The 18,104-nt window shown below is 40.9% G+C and overlaps 1 protein-coding gene across 1 annotated transcript in view; it reads right to left on the reverse strand.

The window, feature by feature from the left end:
* Window positions 1–17,891, reverse strand: part of MCCC2 (methylcrotonyl-CoA carboxylase subunit 2) — a 42,136-nt gene extending 24,245 nt beyond the window's left edge. Inside the window, exons 1-6 of the mRNA XM_062018809.1 lie at window positions 17,748–17,891; window positions 13,450–13,516; window positions 9,461–9,545; window positions 9,109–9,210; window positions 8,451–8,578; window positions 5,589–5,701 (exon numbers count right to left, since the gene is read on the reverse strand). Coding sequence (XP_061874793.1) covers window positions 5,589–5,701; window positions 8,451–8,578; window positions 9,109–9,210; window positions 9,461–9,545; window positions 13,450–13,516; window positions 17,748–17,891 — 639 coding nt within the window. The remainder of the gene's footprint in view (window positions 1–5,588; window positions 5,702–8,450; window positions 8,579–9,108; window positions 9,211–9,460; window positions 9,546–13,449; window positions 13,517–17,747) is intronic.
* Window positions 17,892–18,104: the final 213 nt, after the last annotated feature.

Here is an 18,104-nt window from a genome sequence, read left to right on the forward strand (position 1 = left end):
TGTATGATCAGGAAAGTGAAGTTTCACACTTCTCCTTCAGATGTGATCCAAAGACACTTTCAGCAAGTTTGTGAAGTAAAAGAAATGGAATATGCATATGGGAAAGGCAAACAAGAAGAAACATATTCCTTCACAACCATCAAAATAAAACTAAAATTCTTTGCTGGGGAATATTTCTATAGTGACATCAAATAGTGTCCCGTGTTAAATGATAATTTAATGTATCCTCATAAAAGAAAACAGCATACAGAAATGCAACTTCCAAATCACACTACCTGTATTTATGTAGGAGATGAACTGCTATCATCAGTTTTTTCAGCAAATGGTTTTCAGCATCTTAATCTATTTTCAGAGCCACATGATTATTCTGCAGTATTTCTATGGTGCATTTAATGAACATAAAATCCAAATATAAACCCCTGGTAAATCCAAAGATAACATAAGCCTCTAGAAATGAGAGAAACTTGTGGAAAAAGTTACTTTTTTTTTCCTCCCAGGATTTCTGGCTTTTTCCTACTCTCAATTTTACCATGCTCATGCTGAAAAAATGCCTGCATTTAAACTTTAACTCAGGTGTTACTTTTTTCAACACATAAATAGGAATAAATATATATTGAAAAAAACCAAAATCTACCTGTCAAATAGCAGAACTTCAGATTTCCAACTAATGTGCTAGTTCCTGACTTCTCTGAATTCACTGCATATAAAATTACTTAAGAGTCAACACAGATCAGCTCTTCTGAATGCATACACAGTGTCTCATACCCAGTGATGGGCTCCCCATTGTATCCATGCAGCATGTGAGCATGAGGGAGCCTAGGGAGTCGGTAATGAGAAACTAATCATAGCTTTCTGATTCACAGTGACACGGACATCAATGCAATTTAAAGCTGCAGTAGGAGTATAATTAATTAGTCACAGGTAAAAATGCAGAGGAAAATTAGAAGCACCATAGGCAACATAAAAAAACCAAAAAAGTAAGCACTTTTAGGGCAAAATTGAGAAGGGCTGACGAACTGATAAAGGAGACCTTCAGCCATGCCACAACAAAGAACAGCAGGTAGAAAGCTAAACAACATCTGGACTCCCATGTCAGGGGAACTGGCCAAAAATGGAAATCACAGGTAATTTCCTAACACCATTTCCTAATGAAATGTCCTCTTAGACAAAGAAGATGATCCAAGCTACCACACTCTGTTAGCATAGAATCAGAAGCATATTTATGAACTTAAGTTGTGCCTTTTTGAAATGAAACTAAGGATAGAAACATCTCCCAAACAAAAAACAATGGGTATAGGCCAGAATATAAAGAGAATCCAAAGAAACACAAGGAAAAATGTATTCACTGTGACAGAGCAATGGAACAGGCTGCCCAGATGGGTTGTGGAGTCTCCTTCTCTGGGGACACTCAAAACCCACCTGGATGAGCTCCTGTGTGACCTACTCTAGGTGGCCCTGTGTCACGGTTTGACATGACAGCCTTTTCTGGCAAGGGGGAAAGGGCTGTAAAGATGGCTCCTGTAAGAAGTTGCTTGCAACTCTCCTCAGCTCTGAGCCAGACCCACTTCTGGGGCTGAGCCAATTAGATGCCTCCACGATCACTTTTTAAGAAGCCGGAAGAGGAGGTTTCTTCCTCCATCTTCCTCCATCTTCTTCCTTCTTCTGCCCCTTCTTTTTCTTCTGGCTGGTGGTGGTGCAAGGAGTAGGAACAGCGAGAGAAACAACCATGCAGACTCCAAGGTCAGTGATGAAAGAGAGGAGGAGGTGTGCTGGAGCAGAGACTCCCCTGCATTCTATGGAGAGAACTGGTGAAGCTGAGATTTATTTTCATTTCTTTAAAGACCCCACATCAGCGGTAGAGACTCATTTTGATAATGAGCCCGTATCAGGGGCAGAGACTCATTTTGCTAAAGCTGGCCCCGGACCAGGGGCAGCGATTCACTTCATTAAAGGCCCCAAGCCAGGGACAGTGACTATGGCCGGAGAAGGCCATGTCCTGTGGAGGGGACCCAACCACTTCACTGCAGACCCCGAGCCAGGGGCAGTGATTTTCTTCTTTAAAACTATGTCTGGAAGAGGCCGTGTCCCGAAGAAGGGACCCAATATCCACAGCTGTAACTGTGGGGAGGAACCCACGACAAAGCAGCTCATTAAACTTATGCCCAGGAGAGGCCTTGTCCCAAGAGAGGGACCCTGTAACTGCAGAAACTGCAACTGTGGCAAAGAATCCATGCCTGAGGTATTCACCAAGGACTGTGTCCTGTGTGAGGGATCCTGTATTGGCAGAAGCCGCAGCTGTTGGGAGCAACTCACACCAGAGAAGTTCATTAAGGACTGTGTTCCGGGGGAGGAACCCCATGTTGGAGCAGGGGAAGAATGCCAGGAGTCATCCTCATCTGAGAAGACAGAAGTGGCAGAGCCCATCTGTGAGAGACTGACCACATCCCCCACTCCCTGCCCCCCTGAGCCATTGTGGGGGGAGGAGGTAGAGACATCGGGAGCAGTGAGCTGGGCCCGGGAAGAAAGGAGGGATGGGGGAGGGAGATCTTAAAGTGCTGGTTGTCATTTTCTCATCATCCTATTCCCTTTTTGATTTTATTCTGTTCTGTTTCTTGTAGAATAAACTTTCCTACTTTCCTCTCTAAGTCCTGTACTGGAGTCTGTTTTGCCCAAAACCATAATTGGCAGCGAGCCCTCCCTGCCCTTGTCTCAATCCACAACAACCTTGCTTATCTTTTTACTCCCATTTTGCTGGGGTCTCTGTCATCCTAACGAGGGTGGGGGTGAATGGGGGCACCGAGTGAGGACTGTCGCGGTACTTCTGTGCTAGCTGGGCCAAACCACGACACGCTGCTCTGGCAGGAGGGTTTGACTAGATGATCTTTTGAGGTCCCTTCCAATCCTTAAAAGCCTGTGATTTTGTGATTACATCCTTTAAATTAAGAAATCGTTTCAGTAAAACTTTTTCCCAGTCTTCCACAAATATTTTAAGAATGTTTAACTTTTATCAGTGTCAACCAAACTCCAAACTGAACTTGCATCAGTACCATACCAAATATGTGTGTTTTATTGAAAGGCAAATCTTTCCTACACTTAATTTTTGTTGTATAGGAGTACAGTGCTACTCTTAACACCACAACATATAGTAATGGAAATGAAAATAAATTCAAATTTATAAGGAACTTTACAAATTGAAGGTGCTTTAAAATATTCAGGACAACACCAGTATGACCTTAGGGCCTGGCATTTCTAGAAAGATATTGTCTAATATCAGTAATTCCAGCCTTGCAAATTGGGTTTACATACTCATCTTTGACATAACATATAAAAATCACTACTTCCATAACAGGTAACAATTAAAGCGTCTAGCAAATATAAGATTTAGCAAAGCTTCTAAAAAGATAATTCAGTAAAACAGCCCCGTGACTCTTTTGACACTTGCTGTTCAACAAAAATGCTGGGACCAATTTTAGTCACATATGAATGTGCAGGATTGACAGCTTGCAAATTGCCTTTTTTCCTAAATATTTTTGTTCTAACTAAACAGTGGGTTTCTTCTGGAGACCTGCTAATCACTACAGTTGCTTCACTTCTACTGTTGTAAAGAAAAATATGCAGAAGTTAAATTATGCCAGACTTTCTAAGGAGATTTAGTGTGTTGGAATCTTCAGCTTTGGATTTCTCTGAAGGCAATGGATTTCAAGATCCTTTGGTAGAAGAAAAAATGGCTGAATATTTGAAGTTTGACTTGTTTCCAAAGTGTGTGGAAAAAGGTATCAGGGTAATTAATACAGTTTCCTCAGAAATCATGCAAAGTCATTGTATGTCATGTAAAGAGGAGTATAATAGAGTACAGAATCCTTGACCTATGCATCTGCTTCACATTGAAAGGAAGTATTCGCTTCTACTTCCTCCTTTCAGGCTAGGAGATTCAAACAAGCAGTTTATCACCAATAATAAACAAAAATGGTTCTAGCCCAACTATGCCTCTCAATCACAGATGACTATAAGAATGAAGAAAATAAAAGTCCCGTCTCCACTTGACATTAACGAGTTCAACAGTCATGTATATAAAAACAATATCGTGGTGATATACTTCCACGAGAGTACTCAGATGAAAGTTAACTCAACATTTACTCTGCCTGATGTTCCAGCATCTATTTCTAAGCCCAATATTGTAAAATAATTTTTCTTCTCAGGTGGAATATCCTGAAATTCCCTCCACCTTCTTTCATCCAGACAGTACACAGTGACAGACATTGAATTGAAAACTACACCTAGGAGCAGATTCTGGAAATTAAGATAATTCAGTGAAAACACCAGCTAACTGCTCAGCAGTCAAAAAAAAAAAAAAAGATGTTAGGAACTACTGGCAAAGGAAAAATAATGAGAGGAGTGTACATCACGTTCTTTTATGTGTGTATATATGTATATATAAATAAGTTGCTGACATATTGAGTAGTACCACCTGGCTCCTTCTCGAAAAGATATAACAAGACTCAGGAAAAGGTTTACAGAAGATAAACTAGTACCATCAAAGGTATGGAATATTTTCTGTAGGAAGAACAGCTAAATAAGCTTGAATTCTTTGGCCTGCGAAGAGGAGTAAGAGGCAGGTATAAGAGAGGGCTACATAGCTATACAAAGAGGTTGGAGCTGACTGACTAGACAGCAGCTCTGTAGGAATGACTTGGTCATCTGCTTTCCTGGAGCATTCCTCTATTTGAAGAAGGTCATTTTCAAAGACCATTGACTCCTCTGCCCACCCTGGCAGAGGCTGATGATGATGATGATTTCCTTCACAAGCCCAAGACTACTCTCCTGCTGTACTGGGTCTTTATCCTGCTACCTGCCTTCCTCACCTCCTTCAGGACCTTGCACTCTGCCCTCTACTTTCACTGCAACCAAGGCTGCCATCAGCAATCACATCTTCAAACAATTTTACATTCTTCATGAGGAAAAAAAGCAGAAGTGTACTTTGCCTAGCACACCACCTGTGTCAAAAAAATGACCCTGATGCACTCCTACAACACCCATGACACAAAACCAACGCTAAATCCAGAAACTGTGACTAGCAGTAATTCTATGCATCGTTAATACATTAAAAAATAAATTCATTGTTAGGGCGGTTTTATCGTACAGTATCAGTGTATAAAATTGATATTTACATACACATATAATCCTGTTAGTAGAAAGTATGTCTCATTTACTAGTCATCATCAAAGGGGTCCTCACCTTTACAGCACTGAGGCAGAATAATCAACTATTCCAACAGATTTCCTAGTGCTTCCTCACATGGCCCTACATATCATGTTGTCAAGTCTCTTTTTCTTCCACTCCAAGATAGGAGCAGATGGGTCACATCATTAACACTAAGGCCAAGAGGAAAGACAGCTTCTTCAAAATTTTAATGACCTTCTGTGGACAGTTACTGTGCTTACAGTGCCTCCAATCCCCAGACTCGGCCATGAGGTCAGCACAACACAGTGCTATGAAAAACAAAGCATGAGTACAAACCTTGAACCAGATCAAAGCAGCAAGCATAAAACCTAAGCATTACATTTCATTCTTTAGCAAAAGCAAATTACCTGTGGAATTCCTTGTGAGGACATGACTGCTTGATTGTAGAAAATACGGCCAAAGTGATCTCGATCTGGAAATACTTCTGCTTGTCGAGGTAAATTTGCTCCTCCTGAATCAACTAGAATGAGTGAATATAAACATGTCTTTGAGATACCTCAGTTGTTGGAAAAGCATCTGCACAATACTTAAAATATACAGCAGTTGATATCACTAACACTACATCTAGTTCCACAAATCTGGGTAGGAGATTCTTCTTGAAAACAACAACAATAAAAAATAGTAACATTCCACACATACAAGATAACATTCATCCCAATCACTCTAAGGGAAAATAAATTCAGATTTGTTTAGAGATACAACTGTGCTTTCCCATACAAACTTTTACACTCATCTTACTGCAAAACATTTAAACTAAGAGCTCTTTCAATGCACAGTTTTAACACAATTATTCTACTGCAATTTTATTACGAGTTCCACAGAAGGCCAAAACTAATGACCGTTGAGGTCAAGGGGTATGGCAGGTGTACTTGCAGACCTTGGTTATACAGACATAACAGAGTCCTTATACTATCTTTAGGAACCTTCATTTATTATGCATTCTGTGTCTTCGAACTTACGGATCTCCAACTGCAGCTACATCTCCTCTTCCAAAAAATGAAAATACATCATAATCTCCCAAAGAAGGATACAAGGCTAGAAGGAAATACACAGGGAAACCAAGCATCTCTGAGGATGAGCAACAGTCCAAATGCACATTCTTATCCCATATGACTGCAGGCAGTAATGCCGTATACTCAGCTTTACTGTGAAGCAAGGGTTTGGTTCTTTCCCCTGCCCTTACAGAACTGCTCTCCCAAACCAGCATCAACTCTGGCAACTAAATAAACTCCAACCTGGTCCACACACCAGTGTGGTGAAATGGGCCATACCCAAACACCAAAGAAAACACTCACACTCACTGGCACCACTGACTCAGTGACACTCAGGTGTCCACAAAGGAATTAACACTCAGGTAGCCACCACAGAGGAAGAATGCAATTCCAATGACATGAAAAACACACGGTTCCAGTACTCACAGAGTACAAAGTGCTCCCCCTTGATTGCACAAATAAAATGAACAGAAAACAAGCCCAAATACAGAAATTGCAAAGCTAAAATAACTCATGAGGTTTGAGTGATCAGCAGTATATATACAGGGACTATACGCCTCAAAGATGGAATTAAAAAAATGAACTTTCATAGAACAAGAGGAAACGGCCTCAAGTTGTGCTAGGGGAGGCTGGGGCTGGATATGAGGAAAAATTTCTGTACTGAAAGGTTTGTAAGGCATTGGAACAGGCTGTCCAAGGAGGTGGTGGAGTCACTGTTCCTGGAGGTGTGTGAGAGACTGTCAGATGTTGCACTTAGGGAAATGGTTTAGTGGCTGATAGGACTGGGACAAAGGCTGGACTTGATGATCTTGAAGGTCTCTTTGAGCTGAAATGATTCTATTATTCTATATCCTACATTTCCTCATTCCGCAAGACCTTAAACAGTAGATTTACACTGAATTGCTCAGTGATAACTCATTAAAAACCATAGACAGTCTGAACAGACTGAATTTGCCAATAATGCAGTCTAAAACCCCAAACAGTCATTTTGCAAGCAGCAAAGCTGAGTTTCTTTTGTTTTTTACGACTAAGATAAAATTTAGTCCTCTCCCTGCCTCCAAAGCTCCTTCCATTGCAATATAATACCACAAAGTCCTCACCCACACTGTCCCTGTATCCACCTCACCAACACTTTCAAGTTCATGTTTCTCCTAATCCTCTTCTCAGTACTCTTTGCACGTTTGGCGTGTCAGCAGAGCAAGAAATTACAAATTATGCTGGACAGGACCCATACTTATGTGGAGTATTTTAACTAGTACAAGTTTCCTTGCTGACAAACTAATTAATGCTTCTCAGGTGCTATGTAAGCTGCTAAGTCAAGCAGAAGAGATTAGGGCCTAACCCACCCTGTTTTCAAAACAGAGCCAATAGAAGGGTCTTTCTCCTCTGATGTTGACTTATATCAAATCCACAGGAATACACACTCTCTTAAATCCCTCTATCAAATTGGGTTGAAATTGGCTAATGGGTTAAAAAGTTATTAGACTGGGAATTGAGGATGACAGACAGACAATGGCAGAAAGCTCTCATATTTGTACAAAAACAGGATAAGAAAATACCACCTGTAATATACTAAACACATTCGGCACTCTGATCTGTAGTATCTGAAGTATCTGTAAGTAAAACTGACATGAAGGTTTGGCTAAATACAGATATAATAGAATAAACTCAAACTGCAAAATAATATACAACTACTAATTTTTTTCCTCAATAAAATTAATTCAAAATTGTAAAAATCTGTTGATCCAAACTATCACTGACACTTTTGGCATTGAGATTTTTAAAATTTATTTGGTATGATCTCCTATACAGCCATGTGCTCCACCAAAAGGCAAAGTAACTTTTAAAAAAAACCTCAAAAACTCTGTCATTTAAATTAAAACTGGATTGCTCAAGCATGCTAGAAGGGAAAGGAATACGGAAAAAGTGATACAGTGGCCTGGCTGTGTCTGTGTCTTATGAACCCAGCCTGACAGCATTGCAGATGACAGTGCTGAGAAGCTCTGGGTACTCAATGGTTAAGACTTGCCACCAGTCTGTAGAGATAACACAGTACTGATGAAAAGAAAGTTTAATATGGGTGTCCAAAATACCTACTTGGTTAGTCAAATCTGGGGTCACGCCAGTCTCAACAATATTTAAAGAACTAGTGTCTTATCTAGAGATCTTGAGCTGTCCTTGACAAAGAACATTTGATATTTCTGCAATGACACTTACCCAAATATAGGCAAGGGAGATGATTTTGCATTGCAATTTCTTGAGCACGTAAATGCTTCTTAACAGTGATGGGATAATAGGTACCACCTTTAACAGTTGCATCATTAGCAACGATCAAGCATTCCACCCTAAAAATAAAATGTTTATGAGAAAGTATTTCTGATCAGTAAGTACATTTAAGGGTAAAGAACTGCAAGATGATGTAGACTCCTGAAGCCATGATGCTCAAAAACAGTCCTCCTCATGTGCATTCTCTTAAATGCACACTGTAATAGCAGTCTCATTACTATGATATCCTGTTAACCCACCCCTTAATTTCCTAAAATAATGCATCATATTTCATTTCAGCAATGGTTTTGGAGGTACTTTTAGTGAGAAAAATGATTTCTTAGCCTAGAATACCATCCTGTTTTTTGAAAATTGCCTCAGCGATGCACTAATCTCTTTTGTTTATCAGACACCAGAACCTCTGTGTGCATTCTGCTTTGATATGGGATACTCTAATGAAAAAACATACAAAACCAGCTTTGTTGATATTTTGGGTATCAGAAAAAAAAAAAACATTAAAAAACCTAATAGCTGAATACTGGAAACTGAACAAAATTATACCTTCTCCATTTTCATATCATCAATAATGCAGATCACTGGTATCTCTCACCCAGATACTCGGCCAATGCCTGTGATAATGCCTCCTGCTGGTACCTCTTCATTACCATACAACTGGTAACCTGCAAACTGGGAAAACTCCAAGAATGGAGACCTGAATAATGACAAATATAACACGACTTTAAAAAGGAATTGCATACATTTGCCACTGAATCTCATTTAAAAGGTATTTTTTTTATAAAATTAGATTTGTTTTTTTTAAAGGTGTGAGCATTTCAAAGAACGCTTCTGTAAAATTTCAATGGTGTTATTAGCCACTGTTTATGGAAACTAAAGAGAAAACAAGCCTGTTGCAGTACTCACCCACAGAATCTGAAGTGGTTTTTAACAAAGAAAGTACCTACCCAGGATCAATAAGCCTGTCAATTCTCTCTCGGGGTAACAGCTTTCCTCTTGACGTGTGAAGCTTACGAGCTTTTTCTCCACCTCCTGTGACACAAGAGTTGTTAGATTTACCATGGATACAAATCGATAAATCACCATTTACATTAAAAACTTACAAAGGAAACACTGACAAGAGTTGCCATTTGTCATGGTTTAGCAAGAAGCTACTTCTGCTTGGTAACAGGGGGAGGGGGCTGAGGTGCAGACCTGGTAAAGAGTTCTCGGACTTTCCCCTGGCTCTGGGGTTCAGACCCACCTCTGGCCCGGCTGGGCCAATCTGGTGTCTCTGCCATTACTATTTAGGGATGGGAATTTGAAGTGCCTGGGAGGAGATGTAGGAGTGGTCCAAGATGGAGGTGACCGCAAGGACCCCTCAGTCAGAGAAGGAGGAAGGAAGGAGGAGCACTAGACCAGAGAACCCTCTGCATGCTGTGGTGAGAATGCAGGCTCTACCCATGCAACCCATGGAAGCCAATGCCAGGGCTGAGAGCCATCAGCAGCTCTGTGTGAGTGCACACAGACGGGAAGGGGACTGTATGAGGAGGCGGCCATGGCCCAGCCATGCTGGAGAGCCTGCATGCCGCAGACCAGCCCCACACAAGAGGCAGAGAGGAGCTACAGTCCTTGGGATGAACACACGTTGGGAGTGGCCCGTGCAGGGCTGCCGGGTGTGTGAGGTATCCTACAGAGCAGCAGGGAGGATCAATGAGAACCCTGCCTGCTCTGAGGAGAAAAAATGGCAGAAGCCATCAGGAATAGACTGACTGAAACCCCCACTCCCTGCCCCTGTGAGCCGTTCAGCGGGGGGAGGAGATAAAGACACCAGGATCAGGGCTCTGTGCCTGGGAAGAGGGGAGGGGTGGGGAGAAGGTGGTCTTAAAGGGCTGGTTGTACTCTTCATCATTGTAACACTCGGTGTTGTTCTGTGTTGGTTGTGTTTTGGGGTTTTATGGTTATGTTTTGGCTGATGGTGGAATAAATAATTTTCTGTTTTCTTGCCCAAGCCGAGTAGCCTGGTCTGTCTTGTCCTGGACCATTGGCAAGTAAGCCCTCCCTTCCCTTTGGCAATTCTTAAGTCTTGTAGTACTTGAGTCTAATCCTGGTCTTTTGTCTCTGGATGGGCCTACACCATAGGATCAGTTTTGAAGCATGGACCTTAATAAGGAATTTAATAAGTAATCGTTTACACTTCAAATACATATAAGGTATTGATAAAAATGTTTGCTTTTCAGAATCACCTCCATTTCGCCATTATTTTTTACAGCTAGTCTTGAGGTAAAGATTTAAGTAAACTTTCACCCACTGCTTGGCAATTAACAGAAAGGCACAAAGGCAAGCAGTAAGAACTGCAAAGCAAGCTGTTCCCCAAAACTGGTTCAAAATAGCTGTGCTGAAGCCAACCTTGAAAGAATCAACATAGTCTGGATTCATTTCCTTAGATCACTCCAAAACTGTAAGCAGAGATCAGAGACATGTCATTCAATATCAAGTTCCTCTTTGCTTCATTTGAACCCTTAATTCGAATGGTTGAAATCCTAAATCATATCTTTTGCTCTCCAGAGCTTTGTGTCATTCAGTATTTCAGATTTGTGGACACATCTCAGCCTCTTAAAAACAATAGCTTATACAAATATTCTCTATGTAGACACATCACTGATCCACTTCATCACTCTAAAATTGTGTCCCCTGTCCAAAATAAAGAAGGTCCTATTTTGTTAACATTTCTCCCAAGACTTGAAGATTTCTTTGTCAGCTAAGCTGCACAGAAACAGAGCTTTTAAGCCTACTTTTCAAGTCCTTTCTCTCACCTCCTTCCTTGATCACTATGCACAACATTTCCTACCTGTCAGGCATGACAGAATTTACAACAATTTATTTCTGATTTAATATGTTCGTTAGGTCTGTATATCCAGTCTAAGTCTGTATCTTGTAAATTCTTTCTGTACAAGTTTCTTAAGATACAACCTCTCATATCCACCCATAGAGCTAATACTCTCATCCAAGTTCTCAGCATCCTATATCATGATAACTACAACATTTTCTGTGACCTCTATCTTGCCTTTCTCATTTATATCCAGAGTGACAGTGCAAAAATAATTTTCCATCCTGTGACTTTTGACAGCAGTGTGCACTCTCCCTCTTCACACACCAAACACTTTTTCTCCAGGCCCCAAAGTAATTCCACTGAACACTCCTCTTCCAAGAAGAAGACATTTGCTTTACCCTATGCCAGCTTCCATTCTGAGGGCTTTAAGAAACAGCATCCCTGACAATAAAACAAACTCGGAGGCATTTACCTTGAAAACTCTTAATTTCTTTTTTACAGTAATGTCTACTAAAAAACTTCCCTGTGATGGTCTCAGAGACTAAAGTATCTCAGTTGTTTCTCATGCTTGCTATCAGAAATCCATCTGCTATAATTTATCATAGCCTGTAAACTCTTTGGGGCGGGGATCATCTTCCTGTTGCATGGCTGGGCATTACTCAGCAGAATGGAATATGGGTTCACAAATGCCCCACATACTGAAGCAATACATAAAGAATGAAGTATTCATTAAAAAGACCTCAAGCAAGAGCTCATCCTCTGGAAGACAGTGGTTATAAGGAAAAATATGTTGTGCTTATCCTTCAAAGGTACTCAATCTGAGTACATAATTCTTCTCACGCATTTGAATGATAAGCAAAGCAAGCTCCGATAGGTCACTCAAAACAGTGTATTAACATTGCTCCTTGAGACTGAGGAAAGATGAGGGCCATATTCTTGTCCTGTTATCATGTAACAGGAAAGCATGCCGTAGTAAGGGTGGTTGTGACCAGTACTTCATGAGCAACATAGACAATTGAACAATCTCTACATACTTAAAAGACAGAGGTAAGTCCAAGGGTTGCAGTATCTCCTCAGGAATTCCTACAACTTTGTTTCACAGCAACCAAGAAAAAACACTAAGCACAAAATCTTAACTGTGCTACATTGCAAAGCTGTAAAAGAAATTGTATTACTTAATAAAGAGCACATGAAGAGACAGTTCGATGATGGACACAAGAAGAGAAGATTTAAAGCTGTATGCTCAACTTCTGGCAGCACAGTTAAGTATTTGTAAACCATTTTATTGTTCCCATTAACTATAGCCAACTGTAATTAATTCAGGCAGTCTTACATGTCAATAAGATGAAACAGATTTCAGTCTTTTACGAGTTGCTTTTGTTTGCCAGCACAAGTACAGCTAAGAGCCTTTGAAAATACTCTTCACACATGAAGAGACTAACATGCAACTTCAACAGAAGTACATTTGCCAGACCAATTTGTTTTACAAGCAGACAGCAGTGGATGAAACAAAGAAGTAGCTGAAGTGGATCACTAAAAGCCTTTTAATAGTCTATATTACAAAATATATCCATTAGAAACATACATTCAACTGATTACTGAGATCTTAACTGATTAAAAACTAACCAACTCTAAATATGCAGTTTTCACTATCTATTTCCCTACTTTTTGACTGACAATGAAATTAATCTTCTGTTTCACTAAATTTGCCTTCTTTCACTTATGTCTGCTTCCAGTAATTTACGGATTTGCCTGCATTAAGATATTGCTCTGATATTCAACTGGCAAACAAAGTAATATGTTAACACACTGGATACTGTGGTAAACAAAAATAGTACATACATTTTTCTTATCTAGCCCAAGTTTCTGAAAAAGACCCCTAAATTCTGAATCAAGTTAGCTAGAACGTAAATCTCTGAAGATTTTAAACTGATGGAAAATGGTAAATTTAGGTTAAAACAGATGAGCTAAAATTTCAGTATGACTACTCTAATCTAGTAAATGCACTGTATCTGAATAAACTGGTTAAGGAATGTACAGCTATAGGGGAAAAAAATCAAAAGAACAAAACTGGGTTTTGACCAAATTAAACAAATATTCTAAAATCTAGACTATCATACTTACCTAGTCTGATTTTTTCTGCTTGCTCTTGGAGTTTGGTTACCAGCGCTTTCATTCGTTCATAGTTTTCCTAAGTGGGGAAAAAAACCAGCATTTTAAGTTTATCCAAGAGTGATAGTATCCTTTTTTTAACAAGCAAATATCAAAAGTACCAAGATTAATATATCTTCCAAATTTCCTTTCACCTTGTTAAATACCAGCTCCATACTGTCTTTAAAGTAATGAGGTTTCTACCTATGCATTGGCTTTCAAGTATCCCAAAGCATTTAATAAAGATGATTCACAAAATCTCTTGAGTGCATTAGGATTGTAAAAGCCTAGTTCCAAATCTAACGAACAAAACCAGAATTAGTCACTACAGAGCTGAACTGCAATTTTTCAGGTTTTCCTAATTTTTTGTTTGAAGTTTATTTGCTTTTTTAATCCAATTCTGTAAAAACCATGAATTTTTAACTAAGTGCTGCCATGTCACTTGTACCAAAACACGACCTAGATCAAACAGGATTTGGTAAATATTTTTTAGATTCTTGTTGTTTAGGTAGAACAGAAAGATTAAAAAAAAGTTTTTAAAAAACAGAAAGTCTGGTCTTTTTGCCAGTATCTCTCTTAGAGAAACAAAATCTTTTAGTTTCCAGAAGACAATTTGAGCGATCCAGTACTGAGCTGACAGTCCCTATCAGAATTATGCAAACATGTTATGTGTTCATCATAGCATTTTTTAACTGTTTATTAGGAATTAAAAGGTATTAGTCAACCTTAATGTAGTTTTTTTTTTCAGATGTATTAAGAGCTGTTACTGCTTTGAAAAGTATAACTGTAATAAAAGAACATATTAACTACCACATTAAAAGAAAATTGTATCGCCTTGTCTGATTCTCATTTATGAGATGTTACAGTCTCCTTTGACAGACAAATTAACCTAGTGACTCTTTATATTTGGACTTGAACACTCAGAATTTCCATAGAAGCAATAAGTGTTTCTTGTTTAGGTTTATTCATTTCTGTCCTAAGTCACCGAAAGGCACTGAAAGGCCAAGATGCAAAGCAGGAAGAGAATAAAAACACCTACACAGGCACCTCTCATTCAAACTGTTTTAGCTCCATAGGAAGATTTTCCAATTAACACGTTTCTTCCGTTTCATAAATGCTACAAGTAGTCAAAGAAAACTCTACTGAAAGGTAAAAACACATCCTGTGAAAACAGGCCTTAGCAATTCCATCAGTTTGTACACACAGTTAATACATAAGGTCAGCATTCAGAGGTTGTCCAGGAGTATCAAGGTGACATACTGAAACACTAAATCCAAATCTTGTGCCTCTGGCGGCACATGAATTCCCTATGTTCTAATGAAGTGCCCTCTGCGTACGATTCGCTGACCACATGCGCTTGTGCCACCTAATTGCTAGCCACCTAATTGCTAGCCAGAACCTAACATACTGCAAGACAACAGCCCCAGTTGATGAAACCTCTCTAATATGTGGTGCCACTCAGCAACCCCTTGACTACTGAGAAACATCACCAGACTTCTGCTTCTCCTCCCTACCATGTAAGGCTGTATCAGTATGTCCAACACATTACCTCCCTTCTAGCCTACTTCTTTTGATCTTCTTCCTCTCCCTGCCCCATCCACAGTACAGCTCCAAGACCCATTTCTGAAACTGTTTTTCTTCCTCCTGACCTCTGAAATCCCACTGGAATGACCTAGTGGCAGTTTGACCACTGACACAGCATCCACAACACCAAGGCATCTCTTGTTAATTTGACTCTGCTGAGAGACTGTGGACAATAACTGCAGCCATAAAATAACTGTGATCACAAGACCATGTGCAGCGCTGAAGAAAACAAAATCTGCTTTTAATCCTTTCCAAAAGACAAGTTAACGTTTTTCCCAAGAAAAATCTGTATAATGGCTATTGTAATTCTATACTTTAAAAAATCTGCACTTGACACCACACACCATTTCTTTCTAATGTGTGTTCAGTTTGTTCAGGTGGTTCATTTTACATATTCCCCCCATTTCTCCTTTTGAATTCAGCCTGTTTTCTCTAAAGACATTGACCTTTTGCATACCGTTCTGAGCTTAAAAGCTCACCTTTGACAGAGAAAAAAGGCAGCTAAAATGGCAGAGGAAATTAAAAAGTGCACAATCACAATCATAGGTTTATTAGTCTGAATTAACAACTTACTGTAGCTCTGTTAGCTACTGTACTTTGAAAATTGTGAAAAGACTTTTTAGATAGCCCATAACAAATACTGTACTCAGATATCTAAGCTGCTTAAATTAATTTCATTTCTATCCTTATCTTTTATGCCTTTAGGCAGGACACAACACTTTACAAAAGAAAAGCAAAGATTCCTTGAAATCTTACTGTGGTTTTGAGTACACACAGAAAAGGCTCCTCTCAGAATCAAAAGTGCTATTTGTGGGCTCTTCGTTAATTAATGACAAAAAGGCCAGTATAAGAGATGCAAGTTATTTCTGGAAACTGGCCCTTGCACTGGAAAGTTCTGTAAAATTCTGCTGTTAACAGGAGTGCTTCTCCAAACTTTAAAACAAAACCGAGGCAAGACCTACAGACTAATCCTACGGCTACTGCATGAACTAACTGAACTACTGTTACACAAGTGGCTGCAAGAGCTAATCCTTGCAATCTTTACATAGGTTTTCCTTTGTTTTCCAGAATTTAGACTCATTGATTTTTAAATTACATTTTTACCTGTCTGGCTTGAAAGAGAGTTTACATTATGAAGGGCAGTCTGTCTAGCAGAATGCACAGCCAGAAAGGCAAACATTAGTTAAAGAAGGCAAGACCTTCATCATGCTTTGTTATACCTTCTTGTGTTTGCACTGTTACTTTTATTTCAGATGAAGTACCCAACAGCAGGACCTCAGCTCTTCCTGTCTGTATAGCTCGGCATGCATTTACAGTGCTCCATGAATTACTTCTACCAAATACCATTAAAAATTTTACCAAGCCTTGCCCAATTTAGAGATGGAAATGCACACACTTACAAATGCAAATCTGGCAACAGTTTAGCTGAGTAAACATATTTGTTAAAATATCACTATTGGGTTTTTTTGTTATGCAAAATATGAATACACACACACAGACATATATATACAAACATGCTTCATATACACAACCTTTGTATGTGTGTGTGCTTACATAGATACACATACCTAAGCTCCACAGAAATTTCATTCACATAACTTGTTTCAAAATTCAGTTACCGCAAAATCAAACAGAACCAAAGTAACTATTTCAGTGAGAATATGTCTTGCTGCTGTATTTGCTGTTTGTTATTTTACTTAGAAGAAATCTGAAAACAAATGCATGCCCCCATATCAGTTCTGATCCACACTCAAAACTATGTTTTTCCCAGCCTCACTATGAACGCAACTTTCATCTTGAATACGATGGCTTTAATCACACCTCATTAAAACAAAACAACTTATACCACATGCAAGTACTGTACTCTTTGTACAGGAACTGTAATTACACCTATCACCCCTCCTCCTCCTCAAAAGACGATTCTTCTGACGGTATCCCATTTTCTAGAAGCATGTCCATGACTGTAAAACTATTCCACTTGTCTTCACCTCAGGAATCAATTTGCAAACATAAGAAAAACTCCAACTTTTAAATCATCAGACATCACGTTCAACCGTCTACAAACTCCGTCTCCACTTCATTAGTGCAGTATAGATCAGCTCATCAACACCAAAACTGCAGTAAGAGCTGGCATTCAGATTAAAAAACACGTAAAAAAAATCCATCAGGTAGACGACGGTACAAACCTATGGAGTTTTTTTAACGGTACCTCTAGACTCTGCCTGAATTAAACAATCAGAACTTGGCATTTAGAAAGGATGGAGGGGGGAGTAGCAATACACAACTTGGCCTGCGAGCGCGGCGGCCTCGGGCTGCCTCTCAAAAGCAGCACCACAAAACTCATGTTCAGCGCGTCCCGGTGTACCGAATGGCCACCACCGTGCGTCCACTCAGAGCCTGCGTCCGCCTGCTTTTCCCCCTTTCTCCCGCGGACGCCGCCGGTCAGAGCGCATAGCCCACACGCTCCCGCTGCCCCGGGGCGCCGCTCGCAGGCCGCGCCTCACAGGTGGGGCCTCTCCTCAGCAACCGGCTGGTCTGGACGCGGAGAGCGGCCCATCTGTGCCCCGGGACAGGCCAACCCCCTTCTCCCGCGGATGCCCGGGCCCAGTGCCCGCCTGCCCGAGACTCGCGGACACGCTGTGCGGCGCAGCGGGCGGAGGAAGCCGGGCCCGCGCGGCCCGGCCTACCTGGTAGAGCGCGGAGCGCGCGTCGGGGCGCGAGCCCACCGCCGCCACCTCCTCGCCGCGGTAGGCGCGCGCGGGCAGGGCGGCGGCCGCGCGGCGGAGCAGCCGCCATGAGCCCCGCACCGAGCTGCGCGCGCCCAGCAGCATGGCGCCCGAGCCCAGCCGAGTCCAGGCGGCCGTCCCAGGCCCGCCGCCCTCGCCGCCACTCCCCCCGCCGTAGCCAATGGGCAGAGCACGGCCCCGGCGGGCAGGACCAGGTCGGGACGCGCCGCAGGTCCTTGCCCCGCTGCTGAGCCCCGTCCGCCTTCGAGAAGAAGACTCGTCCGAGGCCAAAGCCTTGCACCGTCAAGTACAGCACTT

Source organism: Colius striatus, chromosome Z (genome assembly GCF_028858725.1).
Source record: "Colius striatus isolate bColStr4 chromosome Z, bColStr4.1.hap1, whole genome shotgun sequence".
In the NCBI taxonomy this organism is placed as follows: domain Eukaryota; kingdom Metazoa; phylum Chordata; class Aves; order Coliiformes; family Coliidae; genus Colius; species Colius striatus.